Consider the following 25,064-nt stretch of genomic DNA (forward strand, 5'->3'; position numbering starts at 1 on the left):
GAAGGAATAAAAATCATAAAAATTCATTTTTTTTTTTGAACAAATTATAAAGAATTGTCAACATTAACGCCTATTTTATATAGCACTACCCATATCCATGTCAATGATTTTAACTCAATTGGTAAAATTGAAAAACAAAATTAAATTGATAAAAGTCTAATAAGTTTAGAATTGTTTGAACAATTTTTAGGACTAAATTGGTTAAAACACTATAGATCTGCAATTTTTGGGATAATTTTTTCTTCATATGCCTGATGATAGTACTCAACGTTTCACTGCAGACCGCGAGTTCAGTTTCTTCAGTCAAGAAACGACACCTCCGCAGCAAGAAAATCATTCAAGCAATTGGAGAAGAATCAGTGGGATCCTTGATATTTTTGTCAACGATGGGTGAGCAATTATAAGCTGGAACCTATGACTCTTAAACTCTGTGGCATGGAGTGGAAATCAAGCCAACTCAGTGAAGACTTTATTCCGCAGTGGCCAATCTTGTAATGCCACGTTAGTAACGCAAGAATCTGAGACGATCTTCAAGCCTTAAATGGTGCTCTAATGAAGCGGAATGATCTGTAAGTTTTTGACGTTTATGCTAAGTCTGATTAGTGATGTCAATAGTCCAAGGAGTTGTCCAGTCCATTAAGAAATCAGCTTTAAATTAATCAATGAGGAGAGAGGTTCACAATCCAAATCAAGATCCACAATCTTTGGTGGGGACAGCTCTGATGACAGATGGTTGCACTAAGTTTTTAGGTCAGCTTATGGTTTGATTGGCTTCTGCAGAGCTGCGCTCCCACATTTCTGGGATCAGACTCTATTGTATTGGAGCTGTCAATTTCTCTCTAAGTCAATGTTCATCTACCAATTCACTAAACTAATTAAGGGCAGCACTGGCTATAATCCTACACCTCACCTAATTGACATCAACCTCCATACTGAACTTAGTTTGAACACAGAGTTAGCACAGCATTATTGTCATAAGTAACTGCAGAAAGTTACACAGTAAATCCTCTTAGCGGTCTAATTGAAAGCGATTAGACATCCCAGTCGATTCCATATGAAACCAAAGCTTTTGCGGTCTCTCCAATATGATAAAGCCAGAGTTTCTCCTTGTACCAAATTGTAGGAATTATATACTGCAAAAGCTTCAAAGATTGCTGATTTTGCCATCAATTTACCCCGTAAATAAGTGAATTTCAGGAAGATGCATTGCATGGCAGTAGAGCCGACTGGACAACTGTTGGCAAGGCTTTCATATTCAGAAGACCGGACAATAGCATGTAAATATAACAAGGCAACTGATTTTATTTTTACTACCTTGAGATAAACTACTACAAGGAAAAGAGGCTCATCGACTTTTTTAGATGCCTCTAAAACACTGACAGAACCAAGTACGGAAACAAAGGCCACAAGCTCCACGCTCCTAAAAAACAGGTCTCTTCAGATTAAAAGGAGAGACCTTGAAGAGTCATGAGAAGAACAATCTTGAACAGGATGGCCATGAACATGATCAACAGATTGACCACGCAAAAATCAGATGAAGAGCCCTCCTGCAAAATGAGCCTCACAGCAAAAAAAAAAAAAAAAAAAAAAAAAAAACCGTTGATGGTAAATGATCTTGGAGCACAGAGCATCACAGGCCTTGTAAACAGATTAATATAGATGATATTGAGATTGTTTGAATGGACTCTTCCTTGTTCTCGAAGCTCCTGAACACAGGAAGTGAACAGAAATGGCAGTTATTCTGTATATGAACAGAAGCAAGGAGTTATTCTCTCGTGGAGTTCTTTCTTCTTTCCGTCACATGAATGACTTGAAAGCTGTGCGCAGATTTTTCACGAGATCCTTCACAGGCATGCAGAACTCATGATTCATCTGCAATAGTTAAAGGAGATGAAGGATTACTTTGCAGTACAATTAAACTCACAAACTTATGAGCTGTAACTACATTTGTGACTTGCTTAATTTATTCACTAAAGAAGGAATATCTGATTAATTTGATGCACTTAAGAAAACTGCAGAATATTTTTCCCAAATATTAAATCTAAGACCGAAAGCAAAGGGAAGGAGAGAAGTTACCTGAGCAAGAATGGTTATATCAACAGCTGATGTCCCAAAAGTCATTAAACTGCTGTTAATGATGGTCAAATGGAGTTTCTCAACTTCACCAATTATCTTTTCCAGAACTCCCTTACTTTTCTCACAGTGAACTTTTAAGAGGACATCATTGTCGCAAATTCTTGCTTCAACTTCTGGTAGCAGCTCATCACAGGGACCACTAGAGAAATTCTCGTCTGTAGAAGAATTCATGCCATCTTCAAATACCTGAGATTTTTTCACAAAGACTACTGACTCCATGCTTCTCTTTCGAGTCTGCTCCTCAAGTATCTTGATTCTTTCTTGGAGTTGCTTCAAGTACTTAATTGCATCACCAAGAACAGAAGCTTTGTCCATCTGTTAATGAAAGGCCAAAGCAGGGTAAACAAGAGATGATATAATTGAAGAGGGAGGACAAGCAAAACATATAGCAACCAAAACCCCAGCTGTCCAACTGCTCTATTAATTTTAATGTGTATTGCTCCGAAACTTCCACTGAAGAAACTTTCCATATGATAATATTGGATCATGTCTAGGAAAAAACATTCCAAGAAAGAAAATTTCCCACCTTCTTTAGTCCAGGGACAAGGGCAGATAAGGCGATAAACCGTTGACTGAGCTTTTCTCGCCGTTTTCTCTCTGCTATGATGTGATCTTGCGTCTGAGATAGACTATTGTTTGTACTTACCCTTTTACCTCCGTGACAAGCCTTAAGTACATAATTTTGGTTCCCAAATGAACCCTGAGGAAAAGGCATATCAGAAGAGACATTGCCGACGCTCTTAGAACCGATTGCCTCCTCTTTAGGTTTCACAACACTACTTTGATTTGTGAAATTGGAAGAGACGAAAGAAAGAACATTGGAGGGAGAGAAAGATTGAGGAATTGACACAGGATCAACTCTGCATGAATCCCAGCTATTTGTTTTGAGCTGTTTTACTGGTCTGTTGATCACGGAGTTAGAAGCATCTGCGGAAGCTTTGAAATTGATGTTCGGTTGAGGGAAAAAGCCTTGCATATGTTCACCCAGTGCAGCTGCTAGCGGAAGTGTGTGAAGCTCATCAAATGAATGCATTTGCCACGGATTGATGAAGCCAGAATCCTCCACTCCCTGTGCAATCAACGTGGAATTTATTTTATTTGATACATGTTACTTGTATTGCAGTCATCACAATTCCAGGAGTTGCACATTGATATCTCGTCTAATCTCAAATCTAACCTAAGTTGAACTTCTCCTGGTTGAAAACTCAGTCAGATTTTATCAATACCTTGGAAGGGACCCTCATGATGAAAAATAGTTGGACAAGAGACAATCAACAGAAAACTTACCATATCTGGGAGTCCTCTCATGGTAGTTACTTCCATTGAAGAGGCTTCTTTCAGATTGAAAGAGCAAGTCAGAGAATCCTACGATCAATTAAACAAACATGTCACTCAATCTTGAGGACATATGTATTAAAGAAGTTGCTACATTCAAAACTTATGCATCTCCCAAAAAGCATGCCAAATCATATAAATATGGACAAGCTTTTGAACTTATGCGATTGTGATTGCAAAGATCAGAAAGTAGAAGAGTAATCAACTTTATTGGCTAAACAAATAAGAAATCAGCTTAAGTTGCAGAACTCTTAAGAATATGAATAGAATTCCTCACCCTTAGATGGTGAACGAAGTTTCCCCTTTTGCTCTCCCCCTCTACAGAAGAAGACCTTGTGCTTGTTCAATCTTATAGCTCTTACACAACGCAATTCCTTCACATAAGGTTGAGTTCCGGATGGGAAAACGCCTCCTGCATTTGACACCGATGCTTGTCATAATTTAATCAAGAAAAACCCATATTATATACTAGTGGGTCGCTATTGCTGACAATGTTACTTTCATGGACAAGTCACTTTTGTTGCCTAGCGAGACTTTTTAAAGCACAACCATCACCAGCCCCAGCAAAATTTTAGGGAGATTTTATCTACCAACCGGCCGTTGAAATCGCGTTCAAGCTTTAAAAATTTTCACAAACAGGCGGCATAATAGCGTGGACCCTCCGAGATCCACCCCCCAGGGCCACCTCACACATGCGTTCAAAAGCCAATAAGAAACGAGGGAAGCTCCCTAGTGAGCCAGCCACCCCCAACATAATTGGAGCGTCCTCATACAGGCCAATCATCAAACAGTTTGTGCCCGTGTGAACAGGGGCACACCCCATAATCACAAAAAGTTTCCTGTTGACTTTTTTTACCACCCTCCGTCCAATGAAAAGGAGACGTGTCCCCAGACAGCTCGTGGGTATTTCTAGAACCTGATGTCCGCCACGGCCGTACCACCAATCAAGAAATTCTTGGGTTGGCAATTGCCGGTCCCGCATTCAGAAAAAATCCCATCTTTATTTCTTCACATTGATGACCAGGGCTTAGAAACTGGGGGGAAAGGCCATCGGGGAGGGTCAAGAAACGGACAATTACTGAAGCTTGAAGAGCTTCCTGTTCTTTTTATCTCGATCTGATCCACGCTTTGCCAGCTTGTGTAGCATTGTGGTCAACCTTGCTTTCTTGAGATCCGGACAATATGCTTTATCGTATTCATCGTCAAAGATCCTCGAGTATATTTCACTACATTAAACTACGGCAGATCTCGTCGTAGCTTCATGCTCAAACACCAATTATTGTGGGGGAGTCCTTGTCACGGACTCAAAGTAGACGCTATGGTCCCCTCGTTTGATCAAGTTTTTCGGTGAGCGTGGTTTGGCACGTACGCACCTACGAGTACGACGAACAATCAAAGGCTGGGTAGTTGAATTAATTCGGCACAAGTGGCGAAGGGTATTTCGAGGACGGATCGAGTGAACATATTTTCAAATATAATCACCAATGTCATTACGTGTGGCGGATGACCCCGATTCGATGAACTGGAGTTTGAAATCTCATGTTAAAATCCGTGACAGATGTGGGCAATTACAAAAAGATAAGGTGACGAAGACGGAACGAGATCAGCCGTCCCAAATCCGTCTCGTTTCTACCTCTAATGTTTATCATAGAAGGATGAGATGCATCAGAATTATGATCGATCGAATATCGTGAAATCCCGATATTGGGTAGAATTCGACAGGGTCGTATATTGTACATGAGACCTGATTTTCATTTTTGCTGCTTCTTAAGACCCTTTTAGTAGGTTGCGGTCTGAAGGACAAACTGACCTACCTGTGAGAAAGATCAGGAGAACACCACTGGCCATAGACAATCAGAAAAAGGATTTTCTTGTTCCAGTCTTTCAGACCGGGGAAAAACTAAGGGCTTACATGATAATGTCTCTGTTTCTTTATTTTTTTTTCTTTTATTTTCTTAATGGCTAAGAAACAGAATAAAAATAATAAATAAAACAAAATAACTTCTTGATCCCGATAATAATTTCTAAAAATAAGTCTTTTATTTATTTATTTTTTTTTCTTCTAATCGGTCGATGGAGACTCCCCTGCTTGCCGTCGCTGCTGGCTAGAAGAGGATAAAGAAGAGAAAATAAAAAGTATTAAAATTTTATAAAAATTTTATGGCTAAAAAAAAATTTATGGATCATATTAAATGTATTCTTATTCTTTTTTTTTTATTTCAAAAAATAGAAATTTGATATAATTATCAATATCATTTATTTAAAATTATCCTAGAAATAAAATAAAAAAATTATTTTTGAAAATAAATTATTCTCTGAAACAGAACTATTAATAAACACACCCTACACTTCTGTCCTCGCTCCCAGTTCTTCTCCTAAAACAAGAGAGACAAAACAGAACGTGTAGCTATAATCTTCCGCGGATTGAAGAAGATACACTGCTAGAAATTGTAAAATTCAGTTGCACAATCTGAAAACTCCAGTGACTTCTTTGCCAACCCTAATCAATCAAATTCATGTATACATGTACAGCAACCGGAGGATCAACTATATCCGTTTGTGGTGTTAGTGAAGGGACACCCTCTCCGGTACATGGATATGAGCTATGGACCATGGAGTGAACTTCCCACAACTATTCAAAGAGGTACACGCAAACTGAATCGTAAAGAACTGTTGTGACATCTGGGTGTCAGCTGATATAGATAATTAGGAGACCCAGGGAACTCTGTACTAATCACGCACAAAGTCCTCCCCGAATGGTGCTAACTATGAACTTGTGGTAATGAAGGCCATGCAATCTCATTGTCATCAGTATATCCATGGATAAGAAAATCAGCACAGTTCTTCCGGCACCCATGGTTATAGGGATTATGGAAACGCCCATCTGGACCACGAAGGTACCCGTACCGGATGGCATTGGCTAGCTCATTGGTGGTGATATTCCGGGCTATCTGCATCAAAGATGGAAGTTGGAAAATTGCTCCTTATGTTCTTGAGAAAGTAACAGACAAAATGCAGCACAGAGGAAGTTGCTCGAGTGAGTAAAGAAAAGAAAAGGGTACGTATGAGTACGCATGATGAACAGATATCATGAGAACAATCTTTAAGAATAATGCAAAAAGGATTGATGCAAAACACACATACATTTAAATAATATCATATGCATAAATATAGGCTAATTATTGTGATAAGGATTTCATATGTCATCTGCATCAACAAATTACGTTGGATTCTGTTTTAGAGTGCAACTAGTTCAGAAAGAGTCCAGCATCCTGTTATCTTCTACCAACCAACTTAAGAAGTAATGCACATAGATCAACCATGTGTTAGATGGACAAAGATCAACCTAAATCAAAATGACACTATGTCAAAGAAATAAACTCTGTTCCAGTTAAACCATATTATGACACTGTTCAATCAACTATTATGGATGAGAAATAGGTTACAAACCGCCTGAATCTAGACAAGTACCTGAGATGCCTGTGCAGTTGTCAAAGTTGTAACAGCAATCAACACAATGCCATCGAGAAGCAAAAATACAGCAATTCCAGGATGTTGAACCATGACATAATGAATCCATGACTTGCCCGTTGGAAATGCGGCTGTGGCAGTCCATATCCCTGACAAAAGTTTACTTTCATTGAGTCAACAATAAATCTGGATGGCAACATAAAAAAAAAAAAAAAAATTTAAAAAAATTGGGAGACAAAGGGTGGAACATACTTTGAACTGCAACGGCAGCACCAAGAAATGATGTCATTGTGGCCATACAAATCAAAACAAAGAAGTCCCATTTGTTCTTCTGCAATAGGCAAGTGAATTTTAGTTGTGAAACGAAGAGTAACAAGAGATATCTTTAAAGAATAACAAACAATTTTTCATGAGGTGCAGAAACATTATGCGAGAGAGCTAAAACATGGTACTTTCTTGGAGAAAGAAGAAGAAACCAAGTAGCAGAACTCAGACGATACTCAACATTGACAAGTAAAAGCCCAGGCTTCAATGAACCAACCATGGACAAAGATCCCATGAAAATACAGAAGGGTCTCATAATAAAACAGCATTTTCAGATCTATTGTTTTACTTCGTCATGTCAACATGATGAGAGGAAGCCATGAACATACTGATGGTAAAAATTTCTATGCTTCTTTTCTCAGTCTAACCAGCAAGAAAGCAACTTCTTACCTTCCCAACACAGTTAGATATCCAAGGGCAATGATGATCAAACTGTTCAACACAGTGCTTACATGAAGGACAATGTTTTGAGCGGACAGGTCGAACAATCTGCACGGAAAACCATGACAATAAGTCGAATGCACATGAACAAATCCGTACTCATGAGGATAACAAGGAGAAAACCCAAAGGCATATCAAGCAAACCTTGCAAGTTGGGCAAAGCTGAGACCATTTTCCGGTCCATTGAGAGGAATTGTTAACATCAATGCTCAGCAAAGGATCCTGTAAAATGAAAAATTACTGTAAAAACACTGACAAAGGTAGTTTTTCTATAGAAACAATCTAAACTACATAATATGTTGGCCGAAAAGAAGTCCTGCAACATAATCTTTGGACCTTTCACATGTCAGGACCACATACTTTCCTCATGATCTCAACCAGGATACCTGGTTTCATTATTAAGAAAAGCGCTTTACAGAGTCACCAACTGCTCTCATTATTGTGTTACATGAGGATATCCTAGTTAGAATCATTTGAGAAAGTTGAGATGAGCTTAAATGCCTTTTTCATTCCTAGCTGTCATTTCAACCCATGCAACCATTTTGTCCGAAAATTACCGTCATATATACAGTTGCTTTGGCAAAGCCCAGAATAAATAATATAAATTACATCAGTAATCATTTGTAGATACATTCTGTACCTCATCATCCTGATGATTGCCCAGCTCCCTTGGTGTCTTTATATAGCCTGGGTCTTTGCTGCATCCACAGGCAATAAGCAATTATAATCTGATACCCACATAAACATTCCAAAGGCAATCATGAAACTCTAAATATTTCACTGCAGGCATTTTGCGCACAGCCTATCCACAATAATGTAAACTCTACGCTGTTCTTTTGAGTTTTGCACTTTCAATCATCGAATCAAAAGTGAGTAAGTTGTGTAATGCAGAATAATGTCCAATTTCATCTTACCAAAGAAGATTGACCCCATGAACTGCAGTCTATAGTCAAAAGATACTTCAACGGGAAACCAGAATCTAAAATTAAGTTCTCATTCAGAATACAAACAAATGCCACAGAGCGTCTACACCTTTCACACAAAAGAAAAGTTTTCTTCTCATATAGGTGCTCTCTCTTTCATAGAAATTATACACTTATTAAAGAGAGAGGAAAAAACAAGGAGTCAAGGAAGCTAAAAAATAAAACACTTAATAATCTGATGTGGAGGTGTGCTGAACTCTCCAGCAAATGAAGATTAACAAGACACAGGTGCCAATTCCTACCAAAGTTCACTTTAAACATGTGAACAAAAGATTTACAAAAGAAAAGACAGTTCAAACTTCAAATCAAGTGTGGCATTGAAAAGGATTTACCTCCAACACCTGAAGAACATTATCAGTGAACCAACTGCCAGTGAGATAGCTGTCCATGCCCAAAGGCCAACAGCTGCAGTCACCTTTGGGAGATCGGGTGCTGGTAACATGAACAAGAATTGATTTATAACAAGCAAACAAGGGCATAATTATCTCCAAAAAGTAAATTATTATATTAGCTTTTTACCGGCAAGAACTGAGTTGATGAAGAGTATGGTACAACCAATGATAATGCACAACAAAATGGGAGCATAACCACTATCACCAAACTTCCCACTTCGAATTTTGTCAGTCCAATGATTGCTCATTGCTCGCTCCGCATTAGACTAGATGAATGAAAAAAACATGTTGTGAGCGTTGGTAAACAAAAGAACACGTTTTTCTGGAGAAATATACTATTCCACTGAGCAAGTCTGAGGGACTACCATAGCGTGGATTCTAGATCAACAGTAATCAAAGAGACAAAATCAAATAATTTAATATTGCATACGTAAAGCCAGCAACAGTGGCTATATGTTAGTTCCTTCAAAGTTAGCCTCAAAGAGGTGAGGAAGATACATACAAGGAAATTAGCGACAGCCCAGTGACCTTTATTTGAAGCAAGTTGGGCTGGAGTAACTCCTGCATTATCTTTAACCTTTAACTCCTGCTTTGTGCCTGCATGGACAAGCACTGTGCATGCCTCAACATTTCCTCTTAATGCAGCCCAGTGCAATGGGGTACAACCTATAAACATAGATACAAAAAAAGTACCACGTTAGAAAAAGTGACTGCTCCCATTTTTAGCATTAAAAACTTGCTTTAATCGAATAAAATTCAAAGCCCAATACAGCATGCCAAAATCACAAGAAAGGTTATCCAACAGAAGTGCTGATTGTTTAATACATGGATCTGAGCAACTGATAAACCATCTCATCATGAGGACCAATAAAACAGAAGTAAGATAGCAACTAATAAATCTAAAAAAGTTCATGTACATTGCATGCAATAGACCATAAAATGGAAAAGAAAACCAAAGAAACATGTATTGCCCCACCCCACAATTTGTAAAAACCAGCTGTTAAACAAGGTCAAGTTGGTCCACACAGTCAAATTTTGTAAAGACCAGGCGCTAAACCTTTATTAAGTCCCTCCAAGCTGCTGCACCACAGCCTATTGTTTTGCCTTCACCATTCACAACAGAGAGAAACTAATCTATTTAGTTAGCAATATGAGGATTCCCAAGGTTTGTGCTAATATATTTTCATCTCATTAATATTAATAAATGACTCAATTAGACTAAAAAACCATTGCCTAGGCAATTCATCATGCATCACGAACCATCTATTACAACTACCAACAGTATGGTCCATTCAGGCTCATCCGCAAACTTCATATTTGGAACGTCATGAGAAAACACAATCCAAAATGCAGCATTTTCTGGACCAGTCGCTGCTAGAACAACTAAAAGTGCCCACAAGAAAGTAAATGTTTAGTTCTCCTGACATCTGGAAGTGAATGCCATGCGTATACTCACTACACCTTCTTTATCTTGTCTCCCCTGGGATGCTTCTCTAAAAAGAAGTAATCTGATTGTGTCAGCATATCCTTTATATGCAGCCCTGATCAAAGCAAGAGAACAAGCATCATTGACAATTCATAAAGTACAACGTGGGACAAAAAGAAGGATGAATATGCTGTTATCATTAAAAGAAAGTTTCTAGTTAACTTCAAGATGATAATAATGATGATGGTGACGACGACGATGATGATGACGACGTCAGCGGCAGTGACAATGATGATGTTTTGTTGCCATTACAAGAAAATTTCCAGTTGATTACAGTATAGTTAAATCAGAAGGTGTTGAATTCCCGAATTCAATCACAGATGGAGACATAACAAAACATAGAGCAGGGCATAAAAATTCCTATCAGAAAGAACTGCAGGGTAAAATAACATGAAATGAAATGGGAACTATCTTTCATGACATTTTAAAGTAAATCCTTCCCAACCATCCCTCATTACAACAAGGAACTTGAACTTGAACCATCTATAGCCATCATAGATCATTCATTCAGACAAGCAAGCAGGTAATGTTTGTTCAGCAATAGTTCAGCTTGTGGCCTCCAAATAAACAAGGTTCAGTTGAAAAACTAATGATGAGTTATTCACGCTTCCTCCAGATTTGCATCAGTGTCTTATCAAACATGTTTTGACTCTGAATTCAATGCAGAGATTTTGAAATCATGTGAAGGTCTTCTCTGCTGAAGCAACTTGCAATTAAATTAGGCCAGGCACCAAAGCATCTAATCGAACTATTCATTCTTTTCATTTATATAAGAGCATCTTATCGAACTATGTGCACCTCACACAGCTTTCTCAATCTTCCATCATGATTTCTACAACATCAGGATGTTAATCATATAAGAAAGAAAAAGAAAAACGATCAAGATGAATTCCAGAGACAAATTGCTATCAACAGAGAACTTCGCACCTCCTAACCATTCAAATCGTAATAGGCCATAAAACCAGGTTTAAGAAATTCACAAGCAAAAGAGATTGTAGAGAGAGAAAAGAGAAACTACCATATTATATTTCTATGAATGTACATAAGACATCACATTTGACAATGCTCAACTACATCAACCATGCATTGCAGAGTAAGCAAATAATTTACTCCTTTGATGTCATGAAACTCTGTAGAAATAGCATTTCAGATGATGAGCACAACAATGATTCTTTCCATTAAAGGAATTTTCCCCCATATTGGATAAGCCGTTCATTGATAAAAATGAAGCTTTTAGGTCAAGAAACAAGTGTGTCCAACTTTGTCCACTTATTTTCCAGAAAGCAGTTTCATGACATTCATGCAACTTAACATCCAGCATGATTTTAACATACCAATGAAGAGGACTTCTTCCATCATTATCTGGTGCGTCATTATCAGCATGATACCTTCCAACAATGTGATTTAAGAAGGCTGTCTGGCCATACTGGGCAGCAACATGAACTGCCTGCAGTGGAGAGGCTAGCAAATGAAGAATGGTCATTAAAGAAAAAATTAACACCAGAAGAAGTAAGAAAAGGAATGACCCTTCTCAATGAACAACATGGAGAAACATATAGTTAAACAGAATAAATCACGACTACAGAAAATAAAATTCCATGATCTTTGGCAGAAAATGGTTCCATAAAAATTGAAATGACCACTACAGCCAGTGGCATCACACCTTCCTCTTTATCAGCACAGCATAAAAAGTTACCCATGAAAAGCTCAAAATCCTTTCTTAACTCAAGACGAAACCTAATAATTATCAAATTCGTTCTTTTACTTCATGCCAACGCTATAATTCCTCTAACAACGGTAAGTAAATAAAATAAGAACAACAATTATCTTAAAAGAAAGATGTGGAGAATGAACAAATACCCGATACCCATTTATATCAGCTGCCTCTACCCAAGCTCCATTTTGCAAAAGCACATCCGCAACCGCAACGGATCCCCGAACGGCAGCCCAATGCAGTGCGGTCTGCTTCAAGTTGTCCGTCGCATTCACATTACCTCCATTCTTCAATCAATTCATCACCCAACACCGACATTCACGAAGAACAACAATAATTAGTACGTTCACACAGAAACAAGCAGGAAGCAAATGCTTCAAGCAGCAACTTTACACACACCCCCAAATTCAGGACCGCGTTGCGAGGAACGCGCGACTGGGCGCGCAAAATCATTCACGGCGGGCGGAAGGAAGAAGAAGCGAGCGACGAAAGGCGCAATACCTCGATGATGTACTGGACGACGTCGGCGAAGTTGTTGAGGGCGGCCCACTGGAGAGCGTAGTACCCATTAGCGTCGGGGTCGAGAGGGAGGCGCCTCCTTGCTCCACGAACCTCCTCAGTTGCTCCAAATCGCCGTACGCGGAGGCGGAGAACACGTCGACGACGGCCGCCGCCGCTTCGCCGGGAGGGTCTTGGGCGGTCACCGCTCCGGGGGACTCGGTGACTTCGATCTCCGACGAAGCCATTACGAGCGTCGCGGCATGCGATCACTGCGTGAAAAGATCGAATGGGGGAATTGAAGGAATCGATGGTTTAGTTTGGGGGGGTTTATACCCGCCTTGCTCACTGGGAGCTTCGATTTCTGCGTCGAACCCGAATCTATGCTTCATCTTTTTTTTTTTTCTTTTTTTTTTTTCTTTTTAAACCCATTTTTTTATTGAAAAATGACATAACCAATCCCTAAATTTTGGCTCAATATATAATATCATCCTTAAATAATTATTTTTTTTTGATATAATTTCTAAATTTTAGCTCAATGTGCATAGTAACCTTTGATATGTATTCAATTTAATCCTTAAATTATATAAAAATAATTAATGTTGTCCATGAATTTGAATTAATTAAGGATAACATGAAACATATTCATATAGTTCAACTATTGTATAAAAAATAAGAGATTACATTCAACAAATTAAAAGTTTGAGAATCATATTTCATAGAGCTAAAAATTAGAGACCACATTAAATAAATGAAAATTTCAAGAACCATTTACACATTGAATTAAAGTTCATGAATTATTTGTATTATTATCCCTTTCGAGGAGATTTTAGGAAAAAAAAAGAAAAAGAACAGCAGATTAATTTTCATGGGCTTGGGATTCCGAATTCATTTTGTAAAGGTACCAAAAGAAAATTACGTATTTGATTCAAATTTGATTGAGGCATTCCTTTGCATGACCATAGAAATCAAAACCTTTTAGCTTGCGAAAATGAATAAGATAGGAATATAAAACTTATTTCATGAGAATAGAATAGAGCATAAATAGAAATCAGATATCTGCCTAACGTGGTGTACAAAATCTTTATCTTCGTGAATATATAATAACTACGTCTTTTCTAGGAGTTACTATGAAGATTAACATGCAAAACTGTGATTTATAAGAGATTGATTATTCTTTTACAAGGGGTGCTTTTCTTACATTTCGCACTCCTTTTACTTCAGTTTAGAACATGTGCTTTTCGATTCCGTGAGTTTTGTTAAAGACCAAATAGATTTAATGAGCTTCAATGTTGCAAATTAGTTACTATTAGAAATTTCATCATTTCCTGTACCTTTTCTTTCTAAGTATTTCCTTCGAAGTTTTGTACTATTTTCCTCAATATAACAGTAATGCCGTTAATTACATAAAAGATTTCCCTAAACTAACACAGGTCAAATATTTGACAATTTCCTTTTTCTACTCTTTGATTTTTTTTTTCAGTATATATAGACGCCCTATGTTTCATAGTTGGATCTTTCCACTCTTTTCGCATTTGATCTGGATTTCAAATGTTCTGAAAATTAGGCAAACCATAGATTTTATAGATTATTCTGTAGGAACTAATCTTATAAACACATACATGCATGAGCTATAGACAATTAAGCATATTAGGGAAAAGTACCAAAATAATCATAAACCTTTTGTATTAATACCAATTCAGTCTTAAACTTCTTAATTGGACTAATTTAATCCTAAACATTTTCACATTGATACCAATTCAATCCACCCAGCTATTTTAAGCCGGAAAATGCTGACGTGGCTACTAGTGGTCTTATGTGGCGCAATGTGGACAAATTTTATAATTTTTATATATATATATTTTCAGATTTTTAAAATTATTTATTATTTATTTATTTATTTATTTTCCTTTTCTCCTTACCATTGGCCGATGAGGTCACTGACCACAGGCTGGTCGGGGCGAGGGGCCCCGCGCCCTCGCCGACCATTGGTGAGGGCCGCCGCACCCTCGCCCACAAGCGAGGGCGTTGGCCCTCGCCCGATCCAGCGAGGGTCGAAACCCTCGCCCGTTAGCTAGTGAGGGCGCGACGGCGGGCATCTCGTCTCCTCCAGCTACGTAGCGTCTCTCCCTTCTTCTCTCAATCAAGCTCAACGGTTCTCTCTCTCTCTCTCTCTCTCTCTCTCTCTCTCGCTAGCATGCATGCACACATGCTTCCTTTCGTGAGCGGTTGCATTTTGCACGAGACATGTTTGTGAGACTCGCCGACACGAGCCCCGACCACCACCGCTTCCTTCGCCGATAGCTACGAGGCTTGAAACCGCGGAGGGCCGCACCCTCACCCGGATCCGGGCGAGGGCCACCGCACCCTCACCCGCCATGTACGAGGGCCGCCGCGCCTCGCTTGTGGCCGACGAGGGTGCGAGGCACTCACCGGCCCAACTGGTGAGGGTTTCGGCCCTCGCTTGGATTTGGGTGGGGGTCGACACCCTCGCCTGTGGCCGGCGAGGGCGCGGGGCCCCTCACCTCGACCAGCTTGTGGCCAGCGATGGTCGGCCGGCCGATGACCTCGTCGGCCAAGGGGTAAGGAGAAAAGAAAAAAATAATTTAAAAAATTATAAAATTTGTCCATGTGGCACCACATAAGACCGCCGACGGCCACGTTAGTAATTTCCGGTTTAAATTAGTTGGATTGACTCAATTGGTACCAATGTAAAAAGATTTATAATTAAAATGGTCAAATTAAAAGATTTAGGACTAAATTGGTACTAATGCAAAAAGTTTATGACTATTTTGATACTTTTCCTAGCATATTAGATACTTAGTTCGTTGCATTTTTTTCTCTCTTTTAGCTATAGACAATTAAGCATGTTAGTACACTATTGCATTATAATTAATTGTATTAATAATAACTAAATTACCATGTAGAATTATATTTTGTGAGCCAATAAACTGAAAGAAATAAATTTCATAAATTTTATGAGTTCCTTAAGATAACTATTATTATCGTTCATATAATCTAATTATTGCATGTTATTTTTAAACTTATTAGTTGATAATAAATAATAACCTAGGTTTTTTTTTTCTTAATGGATATTCAATGATAGCAATAATGATGTAATAACAACTTAGATAATCATAATTTAGTTATAGATTCGCATTTATTACTTTTTTTTTGCTTCAAGCCCACTATCTATAAATTAGACTTATAGCTGCGAATAAAAAAGATTATATATTTGATGAGAAGCTGCTAAAAGGATAATATTTATTAATTTTTCTGGAAATTTTTCATCTTACAAATTAATTTATAGATTATAATCGGATTGGTTAAATATTTAATATAATAGACAGAAATTTTATTCGATTGTAGTACAGGAATCGAGGAGCTCCCATCTTACATGATGTCCTAGGCCAGTCCATCTTCTTTTGCTCGTCACTCTTAATTTAACCAATCGGCAAAATTAAATGTCAAGGGGACTAGAGTCCTCTATTTTAGAAGGCTTTTTCCCCATCATGGAAAAAGTTTTTCCCAGGCAATTCATTTTCCATTAAACGAAGGCTGAAAAATCTGAAAAATCCAAAAATATTTTTTTTTTAAAATTATTTTTTGCGAAATGAACGAACTCTTACATAATTGGTTTAAAGAAGACTTGAAGTCTGCAACTTGGATTTATTTGCCAAATTTTATCGGTTCCCACTGACTTTTGGGAAAGAAAATATGGGCCGAATGGATTGAGCCAAATCCCTATATATTTCGGAAGATTGTCCTTTCAACTTCGTAAAATGCAGAATCAAATGTAAAATATTTGAACGAACATCGACAGCACCAAAACTATAGCTGTAAAATGATGTTCAAAGGACATCTGCGTTCGGGACGCATTTGGAGGCCTTTTAATAGTTCATCGGCTACTATAAATTCTTTTCTTCCTCAGAGTGCGAGTGAGCCGCGATTCTCTATGCACTACAATAAGGAAGCTCATGGTCCTGGGATACCATCGTGATGCTCAAATCGTCGTAAATGTTCTATTCAAACCATACCTACGTTTAACAGAAAATGGGAGTTCATTTGATAAAATAGAGGCAATTAAGAGTTGCGGAATCTGAATACGAAAAAAATTACTACATTATTCCAACCCGAGAGAGAAAATAACGCAAGCAAGTCAACTTGGAAAATTTTGTTTGGCTTTGGATCCTTTTATGTGAACTTTTTATTTAGGGATCACGTGAGACCGAATGGGCGGCTCTAGTTCCCCATGCATTCGGAAATAAAGATCTACAGCGATGTGGATAGAAAATAACTACACCATATCTGCACTCTCATTCACATCCTTCCGCGTGCAATTCTTAGCATAGGCTACTCTAAACATAAAACCAGGTATAAAAAGTGCTGGATAAAATCAGGAAAGAATTGACTAACCTTTTGATACATAACAAGAGAATTACCCTGGAAAATACATTGCATCATCAACGAATAATTGACAAATCTATAACTTCACAATGGCTTGAACATAATCACAAGAAAGATATTTTTGTTTCACAGCGTTAATACCAATAGTTTTCTCAAAGTGATGATAGAAACCTTTTTCATGTGCTTTTCTAATGGAGAGGAGAATGTACGTTTCTCTGTCTTAGTATTTTCTTGTATATTGATTGCATCATTATGAAGTTATTTTAACTTCCCTTAAAAGACAATTGCCCACGCCTCTTCAAAGGATGCCTCTAAAACACACCACATCATGGGCGAACCGGTGCCTTTTGAGCACACCTCATCTTGGGCGCATCTCTGGTTCGAACATAATGGACTTGATAATGCATATAAAACATTCAACATCAATCTATTTTAGAAATAATTTATACTGGTACACAGGCTGTGCCACTAGTGAGTACATCTGCATTTTAGAGCTCAAATTATACACCTCTTAGAGGGGAAAAGTGCCAAAAAAGTCCTAAACCTTTTGGCTTTGTGCTAATTTAGTCCTAAACCTTTTTACGTTGTGCCAATTCAGTCATTTCCGGCCAATTTTGATCGAATTTTGCTGATTGGACACTGGCCGACTGACGTGGCCTGATCGGCGCTAACGTGTACAACTTTTAGATAATATTTTTTAAAATATATTTTTAATTTTTTAAATATTTTTATTATTTTATTTTTATTCTTTTTCTTTTTTGCTCATCTTCTTCCTCCAGCCGATCGTCGGAGCTTGGCGATTGGCCGAGATGACGGCCGGCGAGGTCGAGGTCGACCTCGTCGACCACCTCGCCAGTGGCCACGAGGGCGGCCTCGCGGCCGGGTGGGAGAGGCCACCCTTGAGGCCTGGCGGCGAGGCTCGCCCTCGCCGGATTTGGTGAGGGTCGAGCCTCGCCCACGGCCGGCGAGGGCGAGCCCCGCGCCTCTTCCTTGCGCCGGTCCGGCGAGGTCAAGCCTCGTCGGCCGTGGGGAGGCTCGACCCTTGCCGGATCCATTGAGGGCGAGCCTCGCCCGCTGGCACGAGGCCGCCCTCGAGACACCGGGCGACGAGGCTCGCCCTTGTCGGATCCGGCGATGGTCGAGCCTCGCCCACGGTCGGCAAGGGTGAGCCCCGCGGCTCCTCCTCGCGCCGGATCGGTGAGGGCGAGCCTCGCCGCCCGGCGCGAGGCCGCCCTCGAGGCTGGGTGGCGAGGCTCGCCCTCACGGATCGGCGAGGGTCGAGCCTCGCCCACGGTGACAGGGTGAGCCCCGCCAGCTCCTCCTCGTGCCGGATCTAGCAAGGTGGCTAGTGAGGTTGAGACCTCGCCGGCCGTCGCCTTTAGCCGGTCGGCGAGCTCCTAAGAATCGGTTGGAGGAAGAAGATGAGCAGAAAAAGAAAAAGAAAAAGAAAAAGAAAAAATCAAAGAAAAAAAAATCAAAATATATTAAAATACTATTAAAAGTTGTACACGTTAGCGCCCGATCGCCACGTCGGCCCGTGCGCGTCCAATCACAAAATCCGGCCAAAATTGGCCGGAAAGGATTAAATTGGCACAATGTAAAAATGTTTAGGACTAAATCGGCACTAAAAAAGGTTTAAGACTAAATCGGCACAAAACCAAAAGGTTTAGGACTTTTTTGGCACTTTTCCCCCTCTTAGAGATAACATAATAAATAAATAAATAAATAATGTCTCAAAGTGCCTCCATACATATTTTACTACATTAGTCACATATCCCTAAAAAACTATACTTGACCAGTCTCAAAACATCATGTATTCACAATTATAAGGCGATATAATTAATCGACCAATAAACAGGTAAATGTAAATCAACAATAGTCTTCCTTCACACTTATGTCTCCCCATTTCAGATTCCTAGACATATCTCATAAAACCATATGTATTCATGATTGCCGATAACATACTAAAGTAGCAATATTGATATGTTACTTTGATAACATAGTCAGAAGTAGTATGAGGTACAAAATGAGGTAATTAATTCATAAATTACCTCAAGGACTCATATGATGAGTAAATAGGAATAATTTCACTCACCTCCCTTTCGGTCAAATAAAACACATATAGTATAAATTACATGTTATAGTAGATATCTTTTTCTATAAGAACATATATCATTTATTACACATATCCTCTATACGGATTTTAACCAAACATGATCACGTGATTCTCAAGTACATATATTTAGGTTGAATACTATATCAATTCACTTTTTACAGCACCCAATTTAGTGTACTTGCATTTAGCTTTCATTAGGTATACATGATTGTGGACTATCATGTTCGGTCTTATTACATACAAATCGCAGACCTCATCTTGAATCTAATCGATGCGACTTTAAATGATATTATGAACTAAAGTTTCTCTTCCAACATCTATAGTTTATATTGTCTCATCTCAACATAGCACTTAAGGTGATTACTTGTGTAAGTGAGCCAATCATTACCAAGTGTGTTTTAGTCTCTTAACATATTTATCAGTTGATGAAACATTAATTCATTAAAAAAGAAACAAGTGCAATACATATGTTTACATATACATAATCCAATGATCCTTCACAAAATTACATGTCATATTCTACATTATCCTAGAAACATCTTGCGATTGAATAAAATGCAAAACCTAATGCAGCATCCCAAAATCACAACATCTTCTAAGAGGTTATCCAATAGAAGTGCTCATGAGTTTTATACATGGATTTAAGCAACCGATAAACCATCTCATCATGAGGACCAATAAAACAGAAGTAAGATAGCAACTAAGAAATCTAAACAAGTTCATCTACATTGCATGCAACCATAAAATGGAAAAGAAAACCAAAGAAACATCTATTGCCCCACCCCACAATTTGCAAAGACCAGCTGTTAAACAAGGTCAAGTTGGTCCACACAGTCAAATTTTGTGAAGACCAGCAGCTAAACCTTATTAAATTCCTCCAAGCTGCTGCACCACAGCCTATTGTTTTGCCTTCACCATTCACAATGGAGAGAAACTTATCTATCCAATTAGTAGTATGCATGGGGACTCCTGAAGTTTGCGCTAATATATTTTCATCTAATTATTATTAACAAATTACTCAATTAGCCTAAGATACCATTGCCTAGGCAATTCATCATGCATCACAAACCATCTACCACAACTACCAACAGCATGGTCAGTTCAGGCTCATCTGCAAACTTCATGTTTATAACCAGATGCATCATGAGAAAAGACAATCCAAAATGCAGAATTTTCTGAACCAGACGCTGCTAGAACAACTAAAAGTCCCCAGAAGAAACCATTTTAAGAGTAAATAAGTAAAATATAGAAGTTCTCCTGACATCTGGAAGTGATTGCCATGAGTAAACTCACTACACCTTTATCTTGTCTCCCCCGGGATGCATCTCTAAAAAGAAGCAATCTGCTTGTGCTAGCATATCCTTTGTATGTAGTCCTGATCGTTGCAAAAGAACCAGCATCACTGACCATTCATATACGATGGGGGACAAATAGAAGGATTATAATGCTTTTATCATTTAAAGAAAGTTTCTAGTTAACTTTGAGATGATGATAATAATGATGACGGCAGCGGCGGTGGCAACTATAATAATGATAATGATGTTTTGTTGCCATTACAAGAAAATTTCCAGTTGATTACAGGATAGTTAAATCAGGAGATGTTGAATTCCCGAATTCTATTACAGATAGAGATATAACAAAACATTGAGCAGGGCATAAAAATTAATTACTATCAGAAATGATCAGATAAGAAAGCTGCAGGCTAAAGCAATATGAAATGAAATGGGAGCTATCTTTCTCAGCAATTTAAATTAAATCCTTCCCAATCATCCCTCATTATAACAAGGAACTTGAACCATCTATTCCCATCATAGATCACACATTCAGACAAGCAAGCAGTACCGTTTGTTTAGCAAGAGTTCAGCTTGTGACTTCTATAAACAAGCTTCAGTTGAAAAAAAACGAATGATGAGTTACTCACGCTTCCTCCAGATTTGCATCAATGTCTTATCAAACATATTTAGACTCTGAATTCAATGCAGAGATTTCAAAATCATGCAAAGGTCTTCTCTGCTAAAGCAACTTGCAATTAAATTAGCTGAGGTACCAAGGCATCTTATCAAACTATGCTCACCTCATACAGCTTTGTCAATCTTCCACCATGATTTCTACAAGATGTTAATAATATAAGAAAGAAAAAGAAAAACAATCAAGATGAATTCCAAAGACAAATTACCGTCAACAGAGAACTTCACACCTCCTAACCATTCAAATCATAATAGACCATAAAACCATGTTTAAGAAATTCACAAGCAAAACAGATTGTAGAGAGAGTAGAGAGAAACTACTATATTATATTTTGATGAATGTACATAAGACATCACATTTGACAATGCTCAACTGCATCAACCATGCATTGCAGAGTAAGCAAATAATTTACTCCTTCGATGTCATGAAAATTCTGTAGAAATAGCATTTGAAATGATGAGCAAAAACTATGATCCTTTCCATCAAAGGGATTTATCCCATATTGGATAAGTCCATCATTGATAAAAATGGAGTTTTTAGGTCAAGAAAAAGTATGTCCAACTTTGTCCACTTAGGCCCGATTGTTAAAAAGTGTTTTTGTTTCCTGGAATAAAAATTTAAGTTTCTTTGTCCGGGGAACGAAAAAGAATAGAAATATGTTTGGTAAAACTTTTATTCCCGGAAACAAAAAAATCCATTTTTTTTTTTGTTTCCGGGAATAAATTTGAAATAGAAACAAGAAGTAAAAAAAAAAAAAAAAAGTAGTTTCTTATCCCGAGAACAATTTTTAGAAACAATTTTTCTCTCTCCTCTCTTTTCTTCTTCTTTTTTTTTCTTTTGGCGCTTCCGGCCTTGGCCATGGCTAGCGTCGGCGATCGGCTAGACGAGTGCTGGCGACCTCCGGCGAGGCTTTGGCGAGCTCGCCGGACCTCGTCCAGCCGGTCACTTTGGTTGCCGCCATGGCGGGCGACCGGCCACGAAGGAGAAAGAAGGAGAAAAAAAGAAACAAAAAAGAAGAAATATAATAAAAATATTAAAAAATTAAAAGAAATAATAAAATTATACAATTTTACCAAACGCAATTCTAAAGTGAGAATAGAAATTTTTGCAGTGACCAAACGCGTTCTTATACTCAAAATTATTCTCAGAAATAGAAACAAAAAAAAAAAACCTATTTCTCATTAAAAATTGTTCTCTGGAACAAAAAACCTACTTTCATGTGACTTAACATCCAGCGCAGTTTTAACATACCAATGAAGAGGACTTCTTCCATCATTATCTGGTGCATCATTATCAGCATGATACCCTGCAACGATGTGATTTAAGAAGGCCGTCTGGCCATATTGGGCAGCAACATGAACTGCCTGCAGCGGAGAGGCTAGCAAATGAAGAATGGTCATTAAAGAAAAAAAATTAACACACTGAGGAAGTAAGAAAAGGAAAAACACTTCTCAATGAATGACATGGAGAACATATAGTTAAACAGAATAAATCACAACTTCAGAAAATAAAATTCCATGATCTTTGGCAGAAAAAAAGTTCCATAAAAATTGAAACGACCACTATAGCCAGTGGCATCACACATCACTGCTCATCAGTACAGCATAAAAAGTCGCCCATGAAAAGCTCAAAATCCTTTCTTAACTCAAGCCGAAACCTAATAATTATCAAATTCGTTCTTTACTTCATGCCAATGCTATGATTACTCTAACTACGGTAAGTAAAAAAGATGAGAACAACAATTATATCAAAAGAAAAATGTGGTGGATGAACAAGTACCCGATACCCATTTGTATCAGCTGCCTCTACCCAAGCTCTATTTTGCAAAAGCACATCCGCAACCGCAACGGATCCACGAACGGCGGCCCAATGCAGTGCAGTCTGCTTCAAGTTGTCCGTCGCATTCACACGACCCCCATTCTTCAATCAATTCATCATCCAACACCGACATACATAAAGAACAGCAATAATTAGCACGTCAATACAGAAACAAGTAGACAACCAGGAAGCAAATGCTCCAAGCAGCAACTTTATACACCCCAATTCAGGACTATGTGGCTAGAAATGCACGATTGGGGGCGCAAAATCATTCACGCAGTGCGAAGGAAGAAGAAGGAGCGATGGAAAGGCGCAATACCTCGATGATGTACTGAACGACGTCGGCGAAGTTGTTGAGGGCGGCCCACTGGAGAGCGTAGTACCCGTTAGCGTCGGGGGTCGAGAGGGAGGCGCCTCCTTGCTCCACGAACCTCCTCAATTGCTCCAAATCGCCGTACGCGGAGGCGGAGAACAACATCGACGACGACGGCCGCCGCCGCCGCCGCTTCGCTGGGAGGGTCTTGGGCGGTCGCCGCTCCGGGGACTCGGTGACTTCGATCTCCGACGAAGCCATTACGAGCGTCGCCGCATGCGATCACTCACTGGGAGCTTCGATTTCTGGGTCGAACCCGAATCTATCCTTCGTCTTTTTCTCTTTTTCCTCTCTTTTAAACCTTTTTTCTTTTCATTGAGAAAATAACATAGTCGACCCATGAATTTTAGTTTAATATACAATATCACCTTTGAACAATTAATTTATTTAATATAATCTCTGAATTTTAACTTAATATGTAATGTAGTCTTTGAACTTTTAGTTTATTTAATGTTGTCTTCCTATTTTTGGTATTTATTCACTTTAGTCCTTGAATTATACGAAAAAGTCAATGTTGTCCCTAAACTTAATTTGATGGAAGGACAGCATGAAACATATTTACATAGTTTAGTGATTTAATTAAACATGTATCAAAATTTAGATGTTATATTGAATAAATTAAAATTTTGAGAATCATGTTGTATATTGAATTAAAATTCATATATCACGTTGAACAACTTATAAGTTTAAGAAGGACATTACATATTAAATTAAAGTTCAGTAATCATTTACATTATTATCCCTTCGAGGAGATTTTGGGAAATAAAAGAAAAAGAAGAGTAGATTCTTTTACATGGGCTTGAGATTCAAAATTCATTTTCTCAAGGTGCCAAAAGAAAATTACACATTCGGTTTAGAGTTGATCCAAGCATTCCTTTGCACAACCATAGAAATCAAAACCTTTTAGCTTGCGAAATTGAATAAGATAGGATTAGAACACTAATTTCAAGAGAATAGAATAGAGCACAAATAGGAATCGATTATCTGCCTAGCGTGGTTTGCAAAATCTTTATCTAAGTAAATATATAGTAACCACATCTTTTCTAGGGGTTACTCTAAAGGTTAACAAAAAAACTGTGATTTATAAGAGATTCATTATTCTTTTTACAAGCGGCGCTTCCTTACATTTTGCACTCCTTTTACTTCAGTTTAGAACACGTGCTTTTTGGTTGCATGAATTTTGTTAGAGAACAAATGGTTTAAATGAGCTTCAATGTTGCAAATTAGTTATTATTGGAAATTTCAACATTTCCCGGGCCACTTCCTTCTAAGTATTTCCTTCGAAGTTTTGTATTATTTTCCTCAATCTAACAATAATGCGGTCAACTAAGTACAAGATTTCCTAAAGAAACACGTGTCAAATATTTAAGGGATTTCTTTTTTGATTTTTCTTTTCAGTATGTACATACTCCCTTTGTTTCATATTTAGATCTCTCCACTCTTTTCACATTTGATCCAGATTTCAAATATTCTAAAAATTATGCAAAACCCTAGATTTCATTGATTGTTCTGTAGAAACTAATCTTATACATAAATACACGCAGGAGCTATGGATAATAAAGCATATGAGATATTTATTTGGTTGTATTCTTTCTCTCTTTT

The 25,064-nt window shown here is 38.3% G+C and overlaps 3 protein-coding genes across 3 annotated transcripts; all 3 read right to left on the reverse strand.

Moving 5' to 3' along the window:
* Window positions 1-1,278: 1,278 nt before the first annotated feature.
* On the reverse strand, window positions 1,279-3,909 carry LOC104420810 (transcription factor bHLH18). Its single transcript, XM_018862885.2, has 5 exons — window positions 3,749-3,909; window positions 3,424-3,501; window positions 2,663-3,205; window positions 2,077-2,451; window positions 1,279-1,872 (listed from the first exon to the last, which is right to left on the reverse strand). The coding sequence occupies exons 2-5, from the start codon at window positions 3,457-3,459 to the stop codon at window positions 1,798-1,800; spliced, it is 1,029 nt and encodes a 342-aa protein (XP_018718430.2). The 5' UTR covers window positions 3,460-3,501; window positions 3,749-3,909; the 3' UTR covers window positions 1,279-1,797.
* Window positions 3,910-5,919: 2,010 nt separating this feature from the next.
* On the reverse strand, window positions 5,920-13,095 carry LOC104419818 (probable protein S-acyltransferase 23; the record flags this gene model as incomplete). Its single annotated transcript, XM_010031598.3, has 13 exons — window positions 5,920-6,422; window positions 6,943-7,091; window positions 7,195-7,273; window positions 7,657-7,755; window positions 7,852-7,929; window positions 8,348-8,405; window positions 9,023-9,122; window positions 9,210-9,348; window positions 9,585-9,748; window positions 10,544-10,623; window positions 11,903-12,015; window positions 12,429-12,569; window positions 12,784-13,095. Coding segments are annotated over 13 exons (1,701 nt in total), but the record flags the coding sequence as incomplete, so codon positions are not given.
* Window positions 13,096-20,526: 7,431 nt separating this feature from the next.
* Window positions 20,527-23,593, reverse strand: LOC120288297 (probable protein S-acyltransferase 23). The gene is made up of 4 exons (XM_039302138.1): window positions 23,409-23,593; window positions 23,051-23,191; window positions 22,523-22,635; window positions 20,527-20,678 (listed from the first exon to the last, which is right to left on the reverse strand). Exons 1-4 carry the CDS (start codon window positions 23,565-23,567, stop codon window positions 20,528-20,530), a joined length of 564 nt encoding a protein of 187 aa, XP_039158072.1. The 5' UTR covers window positions 23,568-23,593; the 3' UTR covers window position 20,527.
* Window positions 23,594-25,064: the final 1,471 nt, after the last annotated feature.

The sequence above is a fragment of the Eucalyptus grandis genome, chromosome 9 (genome assembly GCF_016545825.1).
Source record: "Eucalyptus grandis isolate ANBG69807.140 chromosome 9, ASM1654582v1, whole genome shotgun sequence".
Lineage (NCBI taxonomy): Eukaryota > Viridiplantae > Streptophyta > Magnoliopsida > Myrtales > Myrtaceae > Eucalyptus > Eucalyptus grandis.